Below are 18,813 nucleotides of genomic sequence, written 5' to 3' on the forward strand. Positions count from 1 at the left end.
TGCCAGCATTCAACCTGTTTGCCTACTTTGGTATGAGAGGGGGTCGAATACTCCAGCTCATGTGCTGCCATCATTGCTTATGAAGAATCATACACTATTCCCGTTTATCTCCTAGTGTTTGACTGCTCATCGTGTCGTGTGGAGTGGATCGTTCCAGTCGTATAACGTTAGCCTCTAATTACAGGAGGTCACCCTTTTGTTGGAAATAGTGGCAATGGCTTCAGCAATTGTGTCCAGGCTGACTGCTTCATGTAGAAGCTCACAGGGGTAATACCATGTTGGGATAGATGCCCTGCCCTAATGCATCCCATAAGTAGCGGATTGTGGTTGGAGATTGTGCAAGAAAGGTACTCAGTTGATGTGGTAGATGCTTCCATTGCATTCGTGCACAGCAGGGTATCTAATCGTACAGTCAAGTATAGGGGAAAAGAATGAGTGTTCCCACTGTCCAGGGTATTGGGTGCGCCATAGAAAATCTAGCTCCCAGTTTGTCATCCATTGGCCAAAGACCTAGGCCAACCGAATTGAGGGAGAATCTGGGAGATGCGGGGTCGACCTATCCAGGTGCACATTGGCTATACTGTTATAGTCCTCCCCTAGTAGTGTGGGCAGGTCACCTATCTGGACAGTGTATTAGCGATGGTCTCAAGACATTTTTGGTCACCAACATTAGGGGCGTAAAGACCAGCTAGGAGCACATGTGTGCCATCTAGTCTCCCATACACTAGCACATACTTCCTCTATTATCTCCACCTTATCTATCTTTGTGATGATGGCTTCATGGCTGTTTGAGCCAGATTAACGTGCCCCTGACCAACGCTGAGCATCCCATGGCAAACATCTGTCCTCTCCAATGTCTCCTCAGTTTTGATATCTCCGTGTTCAGCAGATGCATCTCCTGTAATGGTGCAATGTCTACCCCCTCCGCCTAAGGTAGACCAGTACCTTGCAACGTTTCCCATGGATCCCCATTTCGTGTATTTTCCACGTCAGTATATTGTATTTACCTGGTGTGTCTGCAATGTGGGTTGTACGATATGGTATGTGATGGAGGTTTCATGAGCAGCCCAAGTCTCATTCATGTGTGAGGCATGGTGGAGCAACCAAATAAACATAAATATTTCCCAACTGCCACTCCCCAGGGCAGCATGGTCGATGCCAACTGCCCAAACTTAGTCAACTTTCCCAATGGTCTATTGTTCATCCTTCCACGCACCTGTGCACAGTGGTCGATCGAGGAGGGAGCCATCCATCAGTGGACATCAGCACTCTGCTCACCTATGCATCGGTCACAAAGTCAATGGGGGATTGCTGCAACCCTCTAGGGACATTGTCTAAGGTAGTTCAGTGCACATGCCTGGGGCCAGCACTAGCATCCGTGCCATTCCGGGTCGTAGGCTCTCCTATTAGAGTTCTGCAGCATCTTGTGTCTGACTGGACATGTTGGCCACCATTCTAGGGGTTAAGGCTTGTATGTTCCAATGTTCCTTACAGGATGAGTCCATTGTGAAACCATCTGGTTGTACGTCCTGTGGCGTGTCGCTGAGGGAGGGCGGTGTGAGGCGCATACAGTGGCGGACTGGTACCATCACATTTGCCTGGCATTGGGCCATCTGTCTTCTCGAGATATGGTGCAGTATCTTCTTATTTTTCTGCTGCTGCCATTTAGGTTTCGGGCATTGGCTGGTGTCAAAGTCTGTATCGCCTTTGAACTGTTCTAGGCAGTCCCAGTCTTCGGATGGTTTCGTGAAGAAGTGGGCCTGTCCATCGATTATGATCTTCAGGCGCATTTTCTTGACTTCTAGAATGGAAGTCCTCTGACGTTGGACCAGCATTGTGTAATCTGGGAAATGTTCACCTTACTGTCCACTCGTAAGTTGCCATTGATCAAGTCCCTGTCCTTGTAGCGGAGGAGGCGGGCCACCACAGTTGTAGACTGGGCCCAGGAGGCAGGTTTCGTGCCAGGACCTTATGGGCACATTCCAGTTAGAACAAGCATTGGCCTAGCCAATAGGTCTCGCCTTTGGGATCTTATAAGTGCTTAGCCATGCAACAGTTGATGTTGTTGCACCAAGGATATTGTGCTGCATAAGTAAATACTTATAACGTCCCAAAAGCGAGACCTATTGGCTATGCCAATGCTTGTTTCTCTTGCTCCTCTCAAGAAGTTTTAAATATTTGAGGTTAGTTGAATTGCCAAGATTGTTTAGCAACTTTCCTCCTAGTTTAATGAAGGCCTGTGGAGCAACATGGTTATACATTGGACTCAAAATTCCTTCCACATGAAAGACCTATGTGCAAGTCTTCCATTTAAGGCTGTAATGTCCAATGTCAATAAATCTATAGCACTATGCCCCTCCTCCCTGATTAAAGCCCACTATTTCCTCTGGTAGTACCTAAAAACTCTGTAAACAGACAACACTGGGTTCACCTCTGTTTTGATGGTTAATACCTCCTTTACAATATTTTATTTTGTTGCATTTCCTGCCCCTCTGATTTAGCCAGATATCTTTATTATTTATTCAAAGGAATATGCCACTATTCTCTGCTGCCTTACTTTGCGTTCAACCAAGCAATATCACTGCTGCTAGAAGAAACCGAAAGTAGAGCCACACTTAATTTGAGTCACTGGAAACAAGTTTACTAGTCTTCATACTCCTGATTGTAGGATGCCTTTAAAAACATCCAGTTCCACCTTATTTATGTCAGTGGGTTTCTGTATGTTGTTTACCATGTAAGGTATTATAAAAGACTTTTGGCTCCAACATTTTGGAAGGGTGTAATATCAGATTGCCTTATAATTAACTATTACATGCCTGCCCCGATCTTTGTGGTGTGGAGAAAGATGAAATATGTCATCCTCCCTATCCACCACCAGAGGTCTCAGACTCTTTGTTTTGTTGTTTGCACACTGACTTCAAGGCTAGGGCTAACTCTAGGATTAGCGTCCATGTCTTCCTTCATGGAGGAGTAGCTGGATTGCCAAGTATGAAAATAACGAAAAGAAGCTGTCCTTACTAAGACTAGGGTAGAGTAAAGGCCCAGCCTTCTGAACCCATTGTGATGGACTCAAGACGAGTGGGGATCGAAGTGCACCAGTGCGAACAGGAAGTAGCATGCATTGCTTTGTAAATATAGTCCTCCTGCAGTGACAAGTAAGCATAACTGTGTATTGTACCCATATTCATGTAACTAGTCACAGATATGTCAATTGCTCTCATGACGTCATTTCGCATATGCAGGCATATGCAGGTATGATGCCTCCAATAATCCTGTTTTATTACAAAGTCTAAGAAAAACAAAGATATTTAAACAAGAAAATTAAGTGATTCAAGACGCGAGCCTACCAAGGAGTGACAAGGATCTGCAGCAAGAATGACCTAGATTGATCCTGAAGAATCAAGCTCATCAGCGTCATGTTGAAGGTGCGCTGGGGATGCAAGATAACAGGCTTATTGGCGAGATTGCCTTGTCCCATCAACCAATCCCCCTTCCCTCCTCAAACACCCCAGACCCAAGCATTACAATCCGGTATTATGCGAGTGGGCCTGTGAACCATTTTTGAACAGGGAATGAGGTATTGAGGGCTCACTACAACTATTTGAATTATAATGGTGCCCCTGAAGTTTTGGAATTTAAGACCAAGAGATATAGCATGGTTCCTTCCTTTCATCAGGGTTCTATAAAAGTGTCCTTATGTTGACCTCATTGTACTAATCTCAGGCCCTTTTGAACCATCTCACTACAAGTCTTGATTCCAGGTCTTGGTGTTACTGCAGTGCCCTGCTACCGATGAGTGTTAAGCTTTCTATTTGATGCCTGGTTGTTTGTAGCCTCCACACTGTGACACCGAAAATCATGGCCATCACTGAATCATGGTGCTGTCCTCTGAACACCCATATTTTCGAACTATGAAGAATGCCTTTGGAGACTAAGAAAGACTATTCAGATTTACACTGTTTGACACAGCAGATCAATCTTAAGGACTCCTCCAATAATAATAGTATAAACAGGTTAATGCAGAATGCAAAGAGCAAACTTATGAAACATCAAACAGAAATAGATACAGTGGAGATCGCAAATCATAAGTGAAACCAATAACAGGGTAGTATCAGAATTTTATGGCAAGACCGGAGGCTCCTATTATGCTTTTCTTATCTTGCTTTAATTACACAGCAGCCAAGATAAGTAAGAAACTACAGTTCCCAGAGGGCCAGAGAACAAACTGGGCCATGGGAATGAAAAAACGCGAGAACACCATAACCAATCATAGGTGAGCTATCAGATAAAGACCCTAACTGACTGCGCAGCTTCCTCTTTTCTTGCTGCTCGCAGTCAGATAAGTGCCTTTTATCTTTGCTCACAGTGTTTTATTGTTCTTATAAAGTTTAATTGTGCCAGTTTTCAATAATTTGTTGCTTCCTTGTCAAGCGCGACCTCGCGCTATTGTCTGAGCGCCCTACGCGCGTTTCTCAGTGGCATTTCAATTTGTATTCCTTCGTTCCCCCCTTCCCCCCCCCTTCTTTGCCACGCGTTGGTTTCTCCCTCACAAGCGCTGCTTCGCGCGTCTTCCCCGTCCTCTCCTCACCTCGGAAAACCTTCGGCCACCGGCTTCTCCTTCTGCCTGCATTCCGGTTCTGGTCTCTTGCTTCCTTCGGGCGTCACGCCTCCCGGCCCGCCTCTACACACGCCCCTGCACTTCAATTAACCCTCGCCTACCTCAGAATTCACTGGGCTATTTTTTCCCTGTGTACTGCGTTTGGTGGTTTGACAGCCTGGTTATGGAACGCGATAGTTCCTCAGAGGAGGTCCCTTCTCAGGACTCTCACACCTTCAAAAAAGATTTAAATAAATTTATTAATAACTCTGTGGAAACGGCTGTGGAGGTCTCTATGAAGAGAATGTCAAAAAATATGGAAAATTCAATGTTAAGCATCATGTCCAAGATATTGGCCCATTCTGCGGGGGAAAGCAGAAAGAAAAAGGTGGATTTCTCTGCGCAATCTCGTGCCCCTAAAAAAGCGTCTTTGATTAGCGAGTCTTCCTCGCTCTTGACTGAGGACCCAGTTCCTCCCAGGCCTCCTTCTAAGGAGGGGTTTGTTGCCTCAGAGGGCAAACGTAAACAAAAAGAGAAACATGCAGAGTCTCCTAGGAGAAAACTGGTAATTTCCACCATATTGGACACAGATGATGATGATGATGATGCTAATTTCGATGACGCTGACCAATTGTTTGACCTGTTTGATGCCCCTGACCCTTCCCCCCCCCCCTGCTAAATCTGCCAAATTGGATTCTTTTTCTTTTGAGCCTGTTTTTGACTCCGAGGGTTTTCCCATGTTCGATCCCTCCACTATTCGTCACCCTAATTCTACTGAATGGTTCCCTTCTCACCATGTGGGAGAGTATATCTCTGCCAGGTTGCGTCTCCCTTTGGAAGCACCGGTAAGAGCCAGGCTTAAATCTGAATGCCCTAAGCCTTCTCTCCCTGACAAAATTACGATGGTCCCTTCCATCGACCAACCTCTCCTCACATTCTTTTCCAAATTCGGCAAGGACCCCCGCAGAGGGGTGGATAAAGCTTGGACCACTTGCCAAGACAAACTTCTGGACATTGTGGGCCCTCTCGCCCGCATCTTTGATTTAGCGGAAGCTTCTCGCTTAGAGGGTTCTGCACTTTCGGCAGAGGACATCTCCATGTGGGCTCAACGCGCCTTCTGCCTTCTAGGAAATGCTAACTCCGCAATCACTCATGAGCGCCGAAAAGGTCTCCTAATTAAATTGGATCCTAAACTTTCAAATCTGGCACCCATGGATCCTGGCCCCAAGGCGAATGGTCTCCTCTTTGGAGAATCTCTGGTTCGTGACCTTAGTAGATTTGTTTCTACTTTTGCTTCTTTGGACAAAGCCCAGCAAACAGTAAAAAAGGTTTTCGCCCCTCGGGTTTTTGGACGGGCCGGCAGAGGCAGGGGTCGCTCTTCCGGCCGTCCCTAAAACCAAGGCTCCAGAGGTTCGTTCAACAACAGCCAGGACTACAAGCCTCAATTCTATCCCCAACGTGGCCGTGGCTTCAGAGGCAAAAGTCAACGAAACTATCGTCAAAACTCCAACCAACAAGGTAAGCCTTTCTTCTTCCCCTCCTGTAGGGGGTCGCTTAAAACTGTTTCTTCAAAAATGGTGCACCCTCAGTTCAGATCCGTGGGTCTTAGACACGGTTCAAGGCTACCTGATAGAATTCCTTTCCCCTCCCGTCCAATATTCTCTTCCTCCCCCTCTCGTCTTTTCAACTCTTCTGACATCTCAAATTTCAAACGAGATCGAGGCTCTTCTCCACAAAAGAGCAATTCAAGTTTTTCCCTTCGACTCCTCAGGCTTTCTAAGCTCCATTTTTCTTGTTCAAAAGAAAAACAAGAAGCTCCGCACGGTCATCAATCTGAAATGGTTCAATCAGTTTGTGGTTTACCGCCATTTCAAAATGGAGACCATTTTACATCTGAGGGACACTCTTCGTCCCAGCGACTGGATGGTCCGTCTGGATCTTCAGGATGCTTATCTCACGGTCCCCATTCATCATTCTCAATGGAAATTTCTTCAGTTCCAGTGGGCAGGTATCAACTATTGTTTCACCTCTCTTCCCTTTGGCCTATCATCCGCGCCCTGGTGCTTCACAAAGCTTTTGAAACCAGTGGTCGCTTATCTTCGCTCTCTTGGCATAAGACTAATTATTTACCTGGACGATATCCTGCTCATGAATTCAGACAAACAGTCTCTCCTCTCCGATCTTCTTTTGACTCAGTCCCTTCTCCTGGATCTGGGTTTTCTCATCAACAAGGACAAGTCGTCTTTGACTCCTTCTCAGAACACGGAGTTCTTGGGGTTCCTGGTGGACTCTGCTGCAGCGTCCCTTCGCCTTCCCCTATCCAAAGTTTCCAAGATCAAAGCGGAGATCTTATCTGTTCTTCAGTCCTCTCTTTTGTCGCTCCGATCTCTTGCACGGATCGTCGGCCTGCTCTCCTCCTCCATTCAGGCCATCTTTCCCGGCCCTCTCCATTATCGTGCACTTCAGCGCCTAAAAATCCGTCACCTTCGACAAGGCCTCGCATATTCAGATCTCGTGGCGCTAGACCCCGAGTCCCGCACCGAGCTCCAATGGTGGATAGACCATTTAGATGCGTGGAACGGGCGCACTATCTTCGCCACGGCCCCAGATCTAGTCTTAGAATCAGATGCAAGCCTGTCGGGTTGGGGCGCCCGGTGTGGACCAATCTCGACTGGAGGTTCATGGTCCGCCGAGGAGTCCAAGTTGCACATCAACTGTTTAGAGATGCTTGCAGGTTCCTTTGCGATCAAAAGCCTTTCCAAAAACAGGATTCACTGTTCTATTCTCCTCCGCATGGACAATGTTTCTGCGGTCCGCTACATCAACCATCTTGGCGGAACAAGGTCCAAACCCCTGGCGGACTTGGCAAAGAGTCTATGGGAATTTTGCCTCGCCCATCATCTTTCTCTGACAGCCGAGTATCTCCCTGGAGATCTCAACAGCGTGGCGGATTGGCATTCGAGATTTCTTCGAGACTCCAGCGATTGGAGGCTGTGTCCATCCGTCTTCCTCTCTCTTTCCCATCTTTGGGGCCCTTTCTCTATCGATCTTTTTGCTTCCCGTCTCAATTCTCAATTGCCCCGGTTTTACAGTTGGCGCCCGGATCCCCTGGCTTTGGCGACAGACGCTTTCCTGCAAGATTGGTCTCGTCATCTTCATTATGCCTTCCCTCCTTTTCTGATGATCAACAGGGTTCTTTCTCAAGTTCGCCGCCAGTCTTCGTCCCTGGTTCTAGTTGCCCCCTTCTGGCAAGCCCAGGTTTGGTTTCCGACTCTTCTCGAAATGGCAGTGGACTTCCCGGTCCTTCTTCCCTCTTTCGGAGATTTACTTCTCAATCATCAGGGCGAACAACACAGTCTCATTCTCGACTCCTCCCTGCAACTCTCGGCCTGGAAAGTTTCCGGCCTTCCTCTTCTGACGTCCTCATTTCACAAGAGGCTTCGATCTTCATCAGCCAGGCTTGGGCTCCGGGAACATCCAAAGCATACAGATCCGCCTGGTCTCTTTGGACAAGCTGGTGTTTTGAAAGGGACCTCAATCCCATTTCAGCCTCTCTGAATTTCATAATTAATTTCCTTGGTTCACAAGCCAGTGCCGGTAAGGCTTACCGCACCATCAATCTCTACCGCTCTGCCATCTCCCTCTACCATTCCCAAATCGATGGTAAACCAGTTGGTGCTCACCCTATGATTTGTCGTCTACTCAAGGGTGTACGTTGTGCGAAACCTCCGTTGGCTAAGTATACCTCTTTATGGGATGTTACAGTGATTTTTAAATTGTTTAATAGTTGGCCAGATAATGCTGTTCTTTCACTGAAAATGCTATCTGCTAAACTCACCATGTTACTGTGTCTAGTTTCCATTAAGCGAGTTTCTGATGTTAAGGCTCTAGATGTTTCTACCCGCCAATATTCTCCTTCAGGTGTGCTGTTTCAGATACGCAGACGTACTAAGACTAATTTGGATTCAGTGTTTTACCCCTACTTTCCAGCTCATCCCAAACTGTGTGTGGGACAATGTTTAAAAGTGTACGAACACCGAACTGCTGATCTCAGAACGCCCTCTCTTTCTCAACTCCTTATTTCCTTTCGGAAACCCCATCTCCCCGTCTCTTCTCCTACCCTCGCCCGTTGGGTCCGTTGGATCATGTCTCTTGCCGGAATTGATGTCTCCGTTTTCGGGGCTCATTCGGCCAGGGGAGCCATGGCTTCTACAGCCTTTTGGTCTGGCTCTCGCCTAGAAGACATTCTGAGATCAGCAGACTGGTCAAATGACAGTATATTTCGTATGTTCTACTGTAAACCTGTGCATACGGTGGCTTCTGATGTTATTAATATGCTTTGAACAAGCATAATAGGAGCCTCCGGTCTTGCCATAAAATGTAGATTTTTCTAGTATTCATGACGGAAAATCTTAATTTTATTAAAGACACGGAGGCGAGTATTATCCCGCCGCAACATTGTTAACATTTGTTCTCCCTCCCTACAGCGAATCCAGCCCTGCCTCCGGCTTCGTCCTAGAAGATCTACCCTTCAAATCCTTCGATCTTCTCCTTCGAGTTCTCCAGTTCCAACGCTTCTGGATCCTCCTCCTGGACTCCTGTTTGGTCTTCTTCCTTGGATTTCCCTGATGCAAGACTTATGTTCCTGGACTTTGGCTATATCCTTTATTTTATTCATTTTCCCTTTGTTTAATGACTATTCTTGATCTGCTCGCCAGCGAAAAGAGGAAGCTGCGCAGTCAGTTAGGGTCTTTATCTGATAGCTCACCTATGATTGGTTATGGTGTTCTCGCGTTTTTTCATTCCCATGGCCCAGTTTGTTCTCTGGCCCTCTGGGAACTGTAGTTTCTTACTTATCTTGGCTGCTGTGTAATTAAAGCAAGATAAGAAAAGCATAATACTCGCCTCCGTGTCTTTAATAAAATTAAGATTTTCCGTCATGAATACTAGAAAAATCTACATTTGTAGAGCATCTGGCCTCCAAATAAAATTGTAAATACGGATGTCTGTTTGGGCTATTAAAGGGAAAAAATATATAATTTTGCTTAAAAATTGATCATATTACTCAAGCACAGTTAAAAGAAAAAGGTGCCATGAGAAGCCACAGATAACAGATCAGACACATCTGGGAGTTTTTAAGAGTAATTAAAACATTCAGAACTACTACTGCTTTTTCATCTGAGTTCAAGTTGAGGCTACCGGACCCTAGCTTTCAAAAGAGAGGAAAGAAATATCAGAACGAAACCGAGCACAGGGAGACATATCACCAAACAGGACACTGAAACACAAAATCTGTGTAATTACTTATGGAAAAGATAACAGGGAAACGCATAATGCCGAATCAGAGAAATCATTAATGGTAAGTTTGTTTGCTACTACACTCTCTCTGTTAAAGAGATAGATATCCTGCAACATTTGGGCACATTTGGGAACGAGAATACATTTGTTGATATATTTGAAAATTGAAACCCAAAGTTTTCTTTGCTCAAAGACATAAATGTCCCATACAGATCCACTTGATAATAGCATAGAAACTGTGGGGCCCTAATGAACATTTTCACACAAGGAAGGGAGCGACATAAAAAACATTAAAGACCATTTATATAGGGCAACATGACCTGCCAGGACTGGGAACACTTCAGTTTATTAGGATAAGTTCATTTTTTCTTCATATTTATTTATTGCATTTTCAACAACATATTACATGCAATAAATTCACATGACATAGCCTTAATAGTTTTGGTGTGGTTAGTGCGATGTCTAAGGTGTCAGTTCGTTTCACTGCTCTAATCATCTGGTTTCTTGGTTAGTGTAGACTCCGCGAGATTCGTCATTGGCTGTAACAATAAATGTATGTTTAAAGTAGAGGAACATCCAAGCAATATCGTTCGCATGGCTCGTCAGTGCGGACTGGTACACCATAAAGTGTTGAATGTTAGTTGTGTTCGCTGATAACAGCTGTTCGTCTGGTCTGCCCCCCTCTGCCTAGCTATAGTTCATGGCCTGGGGGCTGTCAATCATGAGAGTTTCTATTGATCGCTTTCAATCTAGTAGCTGTGTGGTTATGGTGCTAGCCATTCAAATGAGTCTGTCAGTTCGTTCCAGGGTTCTGTTGAGTGCTGACATAGCCCCTTGCGTTCTTCAGTTTGGAGCCCTACGCCCTCAGCCGTCACTCTTCTGTTGGCTTCTACCTTCCAATGGTAGTAAGGGGGTCCCCTCAGGGTACCTCCGGTGCATCGTATTGCTTGGCGGGTCATGACCAGGCCCAGGTCTGTAAGCCTAGACCGCACCTTTGGAGACAGGGAGCGGCAATATAGGCCCAGTATGCATCTCTGTGGTTAATGCTGGTGTTCTCCCATTTGCTCTCCCCAGGTCCGCTGTGACCTCCTGCCAGAAATTGGCCACGGATGGGTACGCAAATGCCATCTGTATGAAGTCTGTCCTTTGTGTGGCACAGAGGGCATTTTTTTTATCTGTTTTTAGAAAGATAGTATTCCGCAGTGAAGTTCATTGTGTGTGCGCAATCTAGTGTTTCTGGAGACCTTGTGTGGATGAGCCATTATGTGTTTTCATTCTTTATCCCTCCGTTTCCGTCCTATTGCCATCTCCCAGTACGACCTCTGTGTCAATAGCGGGGTTGTGGACATCATTTGGATAGATTTGTATAGCGACGATATAAGTTTGTGGCCCCTGTTGAAAGTCAGCAGGACATTGTGCAGCATAGGAGAGCAGTGGCCACTAAGTTAGTGGGTTTGGGCTCCTGAAGTTTTAAACCCAGCATTAGGACAACCAAAAAGCCCTCCCATTGTTTGTCGCTCATATGTCCCAGTTTGGCAAGTCTGAACCCATTTAGCAACTTGGCCTCCCATTGCAGCGGGTCGTCATGATAGTATAATTCAAAATCGGGCACCTCATGGCCTACCATTTCGTCAGGGCACTGTAGGGTGGTCAGTGATACTATGTCTGCCTCCATCCCACATCAGGTCTCATAGTAGTGTACTTGCTGTCTTGAACCACGTCTATGTGATCCAAACAGGGAGATTCCCAAAGTGGGAGCATCACCATTTTGGATAAGGTGATCCATGCTATTATCAGTTACTTTTACGTTAGACATCTAAGCTGCCACAAAGGCACCATAACACACCTCCCAGATTCCCCTCTCGGGTGTCCGCCTCCCCATGATAGAGCCACATTCCAAGTTACTTCACAGGGACTGGTTCCCATTGGAGTCCCATACAGATGACCTCCAGTGGAGCACATTGGTGATTCAGAGACAGCATGAATGTGCATGATGTAAACCAGTTGGTGCAAAGTCCTGATATCTTACAGAGGTTGTCTAGGAGTCTCGCACTCCACAGTATGTCTGTGGCTGCCACTTGCGAATACAGCAGCATATCATCAGTGTAGAGGGATATGCAGTGTTCGCTGTCACATAGTTGACTCCCCTGCCACGTGCCTCCATCCACCTTAGGCTCCAGTGCTAGAGCATCCAGCTTTAGGGACAGCGGGCATCCCTGTCTTGTTTCTCTGCGCCAAGATGCAGTCGTTCATGCGCATTCTGGTAAATGCATCAGCATAGAGGAGCGACATCCACTTTTCCAAACCCACTCCTGAGGCCATCCAACGCATTACTGCTTTCAGAAAGTGCCAGTGTATTGTGTTGATGACCTTTAGGCAGTCTGTCGGCAGGATCAACAAGTCTGAGTGCCTCTCTGGGTCTGACTCTCACCAATATTTCGGAACAGTCTCCTGATGAACCTGTTTTGACCCGGGTGTACTAGAGCCCGTAAGTGCAGTCGGAGTCTGTCATCCAGAACTTTACAGAGTATTTTATAGTCCAGGTCCAGCATGGACAGGGGTCTGTAGGAGTAGATATCTAGTGTCTCCACTCCCTGGCTGGGCGACATAGACTAGGAGAGCTCTTGAGTTGTTGCCGGTAGGGTTAACCTTGTGAGTACCTCCTGATGCGTCAGCCAGACACGGTGCCAGGGTGGAGGAATATGGTTGGTAAAACATCAGTTCCTGGGGATTTGTTACACGCCAGGAATTTCAATGCAGCTTATATTTGATTTTCAGTTATGGGGCTGCCTAATGCTTCCATAGATGTCTCTGGTAGGTTGGGCAGCTCTGACCTATCCAAGAAGGAAGCAATGTAGTGGGCCAAGGCTTGTATGTGTGGCGCGTACAGGTCGGAAGAGTAGCTGCTGAATTCCTTGTGCACCTCAAACTGGGTGCGTACTATCTTACCTGTAGGAGTTCTGATTCAAGTGACTTGGGGGGAGGGGATTTACTCTCTGTGCGCATAAGCTATGCTAACCGCCTACCTGCTCTGCCCCTCTCTGTATGGGACAGTGCTGCGTACGTACGGTAGGGATAGGCATTGAGGCTCTACTGAATGGCTGCAACTCCTCTCTTCTCTGTTCGGAGGCCTGTCCAACAAGTTCTCACCTCTGCACTCTCTTCTCAAATGCGTTGAAGGTCCCCTCTATCGCGGTGTCCCCTAACCGTCACTTTGTAGCCCTCCCACTCAATAGTGTGTAAGGTCGTTGTGTTTTTCGTTATCAGTAAAATATATACTGATACGGTCTCCTAGCGGGTCTCTGAAAAGACGGTCGTGCAGAAGTCGCACCTTCAATTGTCATGTTGGTATGGGGGTTGGATGATGGGGCCAGCGGAGAGTCAATATTAGAGGATTGTGGTCTGATGGGGAACTTAATGGATATTTATCTGAGCATTTGTGAGAACATAATATTTTGTCCATTTGGCATGTCAATCATAGCTTGGGGAGTAAAATGAGTAGTCTTGTTGATGCACATTGTTTATTTAACAAGCGTCTCTCAGTCCCCAATGTGTCGTCCAGGCCTCAAACTCGTGTTCAAGTCAAATGGTAGGTGTGTCAGGGAGAGGTGGGTTGGAGCGGTCAGCATGGACTTTCCCTATGCACTTATAGTTGCTGCCAAGTATCCATGTCAGTTGCTCTCTATCTGATAGAATTGGTGCCAGGGAGGCAAGGCATGGATTCTGCCCTGTGATCAACACGTAAATACTGCCCAGTACTATGGGGACCCCGTCAAGTAGTCCCTGCAATATCACATACTGGATCTCTTTATTTGTCTGGACATTGGCAGAAAAGGTATCCCAGCCTTTATCTAGATTAAGGAACCTGGATATTGAAGGAGAACCGCATGGTGTCGACCTGACCCTGCCTTCTCCACTTCAGCTTGGGAATCTCATTATTTATCAGGTGCATCTCCTGCAGGAGGGCCATATCCACACCCAGTCTTTGAAGGTATCTCAGGGCTTTGTTTCTTTTAGATGATGTGCTCATGCCCCTCACATTCCATCTCAGGAATGAGTAACTATTGGTGTGCTGTATCATGGTGCGTAAATGGTGTTGTCTTGGGTTTGGCCATTATTAGGGGGGGGGGGGGGGCTTGCATTGTCTCAGTGATATAGTGCGGTGTCACCTAGTGGGATGTAATGTTACAGTGTTATGATTATCACAAAGTCTAGGCCGAGCTACAATAAAAAAAGAATCCCCAACTCCCTCTTCCAAGGGTAGAAAGACAACAGCCATCCGTCCAACAACATTAAGCTGTCTAGAAATTGGCCTTTCTTCCATATAGTGGGTGTACAGGGAAGAAATGGAGGTGGGCGCAAGGATCACTCTCTGGAGCAGTCCATTCTGCCCATCACCTGAATCCATCTTGATGTTGTAGGAGCTCCACCCACCATTCCACGGGTGGACAAGATGCCCTAATACACAGTATTGCCCCAGCACTCCCATGGGGTTAGTTCGTCTATTGTAGATTCCACAGTCACAGGCCATCTGCAGCTCGCTGCATCAACTGCAGGCCCCCGCAGATCGCCTCCATCCGGCAGTACATATCTGAGTCACTCCGGGAAGTGTGCACTCGGGTCATGTGCCTCTAATATTAAAAAAACATTTGCAGTAGCCACCACTGCAGCCTTCCCTGTTCCGCCTGCTGCCTCGAGAGTCCCCATGGGGCGCATCGAGATTGCCTTCATCTCATAAGTAGTGGGGGCTAGGTTCCAGATGCACTGTCCGTGCTTGCCCTGTGCATTTCCAGCCAGTCCCATGTAGTCTCAGTGTTGTCAAAGAACAACGATGAGCTATCCGCTATCACTTTTAGTCTGGCACGGAACAGCAGCATCTATTTGATGTTGGTGTGTCAGAGCTTCCTTTTGACTATCAGGAAAAATGCCCGTTTGCGATGCACTATTAGGATAACTTTATAGCAGTGAAGAATCCATAGGAGCAGAGCAGGCTGCACCAGAATTGGTGAAGAAGTAATCTTGTAGAAAGGTTTGCAGTCCCTCCTTACCTCTCGCCAAGAAACCTAATTGACCTATTGTATAACAAAGCGAAACAGTATCTTGAACATTCAACTGTCAGTATACCTCTAGAGGTAAGTCTTATCCTATATTCGCACTAAAAGAGCTCTAGCCTTACATTCAAACCCTCCTATTTTGGTGAAATAACTTGGCAAAGGGGGAAATATATTTTTACAAACAGAGGACCAAATGCCTTCGGTATCACACCAACTTAATGGTTCTCAATGTAATTTGAGGAATTTGATGTCTACTGCATGGCCAATATATCCCTTATCTTAAACAATTAGCTGAATCACAGAGAAGAAAGTACAGGATTTAACCACCCCCAAGTAGAACAATACACATCTAACAACTATATTCTACATTAAGTGTTTAACAGTGGGTACACCCACTGCCAGGAAAATCAGTTAATAATATCAGAATAAACTGTAAAATTTCCAAGATTTTCTAGTGTATAGGCCATTGGATCCAGTCCTTTATCAAGACCTACCTTTATATACAAGAGATACGAAAAATGTGCTCAGCTAGTTCCACGTCATGATAACTTATCTGCTTGCCACACATGATGTAGTAAGCTTACATAAATCTGTTCAAGAATCAGATGGAATCACTGTTCTCTGTTCTTACCTGCAAAATTTACCAGCCTATTATATAGCCTCTAACAATATAGCCTACTGTTAAAGGCTCTAAATCAGAATTATAGGCCCGAGCCATAGTGATGGTGAGGGTCTTTAACAACGGGTATAACTCAAGGTAGAAGGGCTATAAGGCTACTAGAACTTTCCACCAACTAAGGGTAGAACGGGAGTAACGGAAAAACAAAAATTGGGATGTTTCAGAAGAAGGCTTAAACCAGCCATTATAAGCCCGGAGCCACTCCATAGTCTGCAGGTGAGCTCCCGACATTCCAATGTTCTAATATGATAACAGATATGTGGGATTTGTGTCTAACCAGCATGCTTCGTGCATGTATTAATTATATTTTTCAAAGCTCCAAGGAAGTGCTATGGGTGTCCTATTTGCTCCTACTTACACAAATATATTCATGGGCATGTTTGAGAGAAATATGATTAAACCTTTGGTAACTACTTGATCAAACGTTCACTAAATACATGCAAAGGGTTCTTTTATTGATTATGGTCCAATGATTTGGCGATGCTCGGGAAATTGTTATTGGAAATGTTATCTGAATTTTGCTGAACAACAATTGCTTCAATCCAAAACACACAAACATCATTGAGAACGGTGTTTCTTCTGTGATACTGCATGTGCCTAAATCTAAACTTCAATCCAGACAACATGGGCACTTGATACTATGTTAAAGTCACCTGTCGCTCTCTTTCCCTCCACCAACGTAAGAATATTCCTGACACACTGGGTTGAAGTTTTTATTTTGAACTTTACGTCTGGGGTATGTAAAGAAACACCATGACATCCCCCAACTATTAGGCTAAGAACATCCAGATAGTCTTGTAACAGTAATACTTTTGAAAGAATGTGAACTGGCTCTATTCTGTTTTTTGTGATCTACTGATTTTTGTTTTCCATTTTCCATTGTTGACATTTTTTATCAAGAGAAAATGTACTTAAAGGCCATGACCTGTATTTGCACAATCTTGTTATGGCCCTAGCTTTTAGTGGAATTAATATCCTTTTGACGAATAAGAGGAATTTAAGTCAAATGACTAGGCATAAAAAACATTGTTGCCTATAGAGTGCTATGTACTGTTCATGATATATATATTTTTTTTAAATATAGGGATTCTTTATTATTGACTTGAAGCATATTCAACTTTACTAAGCATTCTTTTAATTTTATTGCTTGAGTCACTTTATTTGGTCTGGGGTTAGCCAAGTCCTTTTGATTTTAATAGAATATACTAGGCAGTCGCATACACTTACACTCTGTCTTATAGGAGCTCTGAGCCATCCCTCTTCATCCATTGGTCAGTATTTGTGTGATTCATATTTTTCTTTCGCTCACTGCAGCAGTGAGTGAAAAAAGAATATGAATTTTCAGTGAATGGTGTATTTCTGCTCTTACAAAAGCTGCTTTTCCGTAAACAAAGTAGTTTGCTTTAGTGCCAGCGATTATGTTTGCAATGTATGTTTTTTTTAAACCCAAAAATTATTTTTGTCTTAAGCTGATTTTTTTTGGGTTTTTTGCTGCATGTGGCCGACAGCTACCCAACAATAAAGTGATTTTTAGTATTGTTAATAAAGCATTGTGTATGAATGAGTGAATAGTTTTACAAAACAAGCCTCTGTCATGCCAGTGCCAGACCTATTGGCTTTGCCAGTGCTTGTTTCGTGTTTGTTGTGCATACTTTCGCTATGAAGGACGGACTTGTCTGTTTATACCTGAACTATGTTGGTCCGAAGTAGGACATTTGTTTTGATTCTTTACAATTAGAACGGCCTCCAGCTTAATGAATTTTAATTCTGCAATAAATTGAAGTTCTGTCTGCAGCGTACTTACAGTGGTCATGCTTAGGTGGCATAAAACACTCCCAAACACATTTGTGTTAGCATTAGTCTCGGTTAGCATTTGAAAGAGTTGTCCCTTCAAACAGGGCAACAGCTGTTAGTGTCGTGGATTCTGCCCAATGTATATGGGCTGGTAGCCCCAAGAGTAGCCCCAAGACTTAATCAAGCAGGAACGATCTTGCACGGAGCCCAGTGAAGGCTCAAAAATCGTTTCTATCTGATTCCGCTTGAAAACCTTCACTTTAAACTTGGTAGCAACACCAAGGATTGGTTACTCTGCGACCCCGATCTATAAGTTCTTGTACTTAGAAAAGTCCCCACAACCAGAGAGCCACAACATTAACAGCCACTTGATCAATTACTGAAAGTGGTTGGTCTCTGATACTTTCGAAAGTACACGGAAATACTTTTTTCTTGATTTCAAATCACTTATTTGTCTTGGTCCTGTGATGGTTTAGCGAAAGGCTTATTCATTGATAGTGTTTATAAAATTAAAAAACTCAGAGTCCTACCTAGAAATTCAGAGCAATGCTGATCAATAAAATATCTGTATAATTGACTAGTAAATATTCCTTACTGTGGTCATAAATATATTATATCTCCAATCGACAGCCTGTTTGTAGGATTTTGTTTGTAATTCATCCTCCTAATATTTTATGAATGGGATCTAATAAAGGCGTCATCGCCCTAACATTAAATGAATTGGCTTTAATATATATACTCTAGTGTATGTCTAAGCCACCAGGAGACCAGTCTTTAAGTAAAGAACTTGCATCATACTTATTGATCAATTCTAATGCTAGAGCCACTTCATGTGAATAGAATAGGATTCTTGCAAGGCGGGTGGCTGAATGAAAAATTTCTAGTAACATTATTATGCTTGGTGTTCTTTTGAGTACTTTGGGGGAGTCAGGACGTAATTTAAAAACTGTAAAATTGCACAGTCCGTGCCTATGACAAGATGCCTGTCAATAGATGCTATTTTATTGGACTGTATTTCTTTTACCAAGATATTTGTTTTCTGGATTTTAAATTGCTCTTCTAGCTGTTCAGTGGGTTGAGCTGCAGCTCTTACAACACACTGCATGCATGAGTTTAATTTTGTGTTTTTTGCCTTTAGGCGAAAGAAATAAAAATTCACGAGCCCTCTAAGTGTCCTGACTGTTTGGCAAAAAAAGCTAAACTGGCTAAATTCGACTTTATTAGGCGACGAAAGACAGCAGTGGAGGTGATCTTGCTTGAGGAGAAATTAGAGGAACAGTTGTACCTTAAGGTAAGACCAGTAAATGATTGTACCAACCAAAAATGTCCTGGTTTGTCCAGACTTACCTAGGTGAATGTTTTAAAATGTTTAATACAAAGTGTAGGTAACA

At 44.7% G+C, this 18,813-nt stretch overlaps 1 protein-coding gene across 3 annotated transcripts in view; it reads left to right on the top strand.

Annotated features, from left to right (window-relative positions):
• C4_2H8orf48 (chromosome 4_2 C8orf48 homolog) overlaps positions 1-18,813 on the top strand; it is a 283,223-nt gene that overhangs the window by 208,086 nt on the left and 56,324 nt on the right. For 2 of the 3 annotated variants that reach the window (XM_078640112.1, XM_078640114.1), the window contains one exon: positions 18,561-18,713. In XM_078640112.1, coding sequence (XP_078496238.1) covers positions 18,561-18,713 — 153 coding nt within the window. Of the gene's footprint in view, positions 1-9,084; positions 9,479-18,560; positions 18,714-18,813 lie in introns of those variants that run through there. The other variant, XM_078640113.1, reaches the window with a different exon arrangement.

This window comes from Lissotriton helveticus, chromosome 4_2 (genome assembly GCF_964261635.1).
Source record: "Lissotriton helveticus chromosome 4_2, aLisHel1.1, whole genome shotgun sequence".
NCBI classification, from domain to species: Eukaryota; Metazoa; Chordata; class Amphibia; order Caudata; family Salamandridae; genus Lissotriton; species Lissotriton helveticus.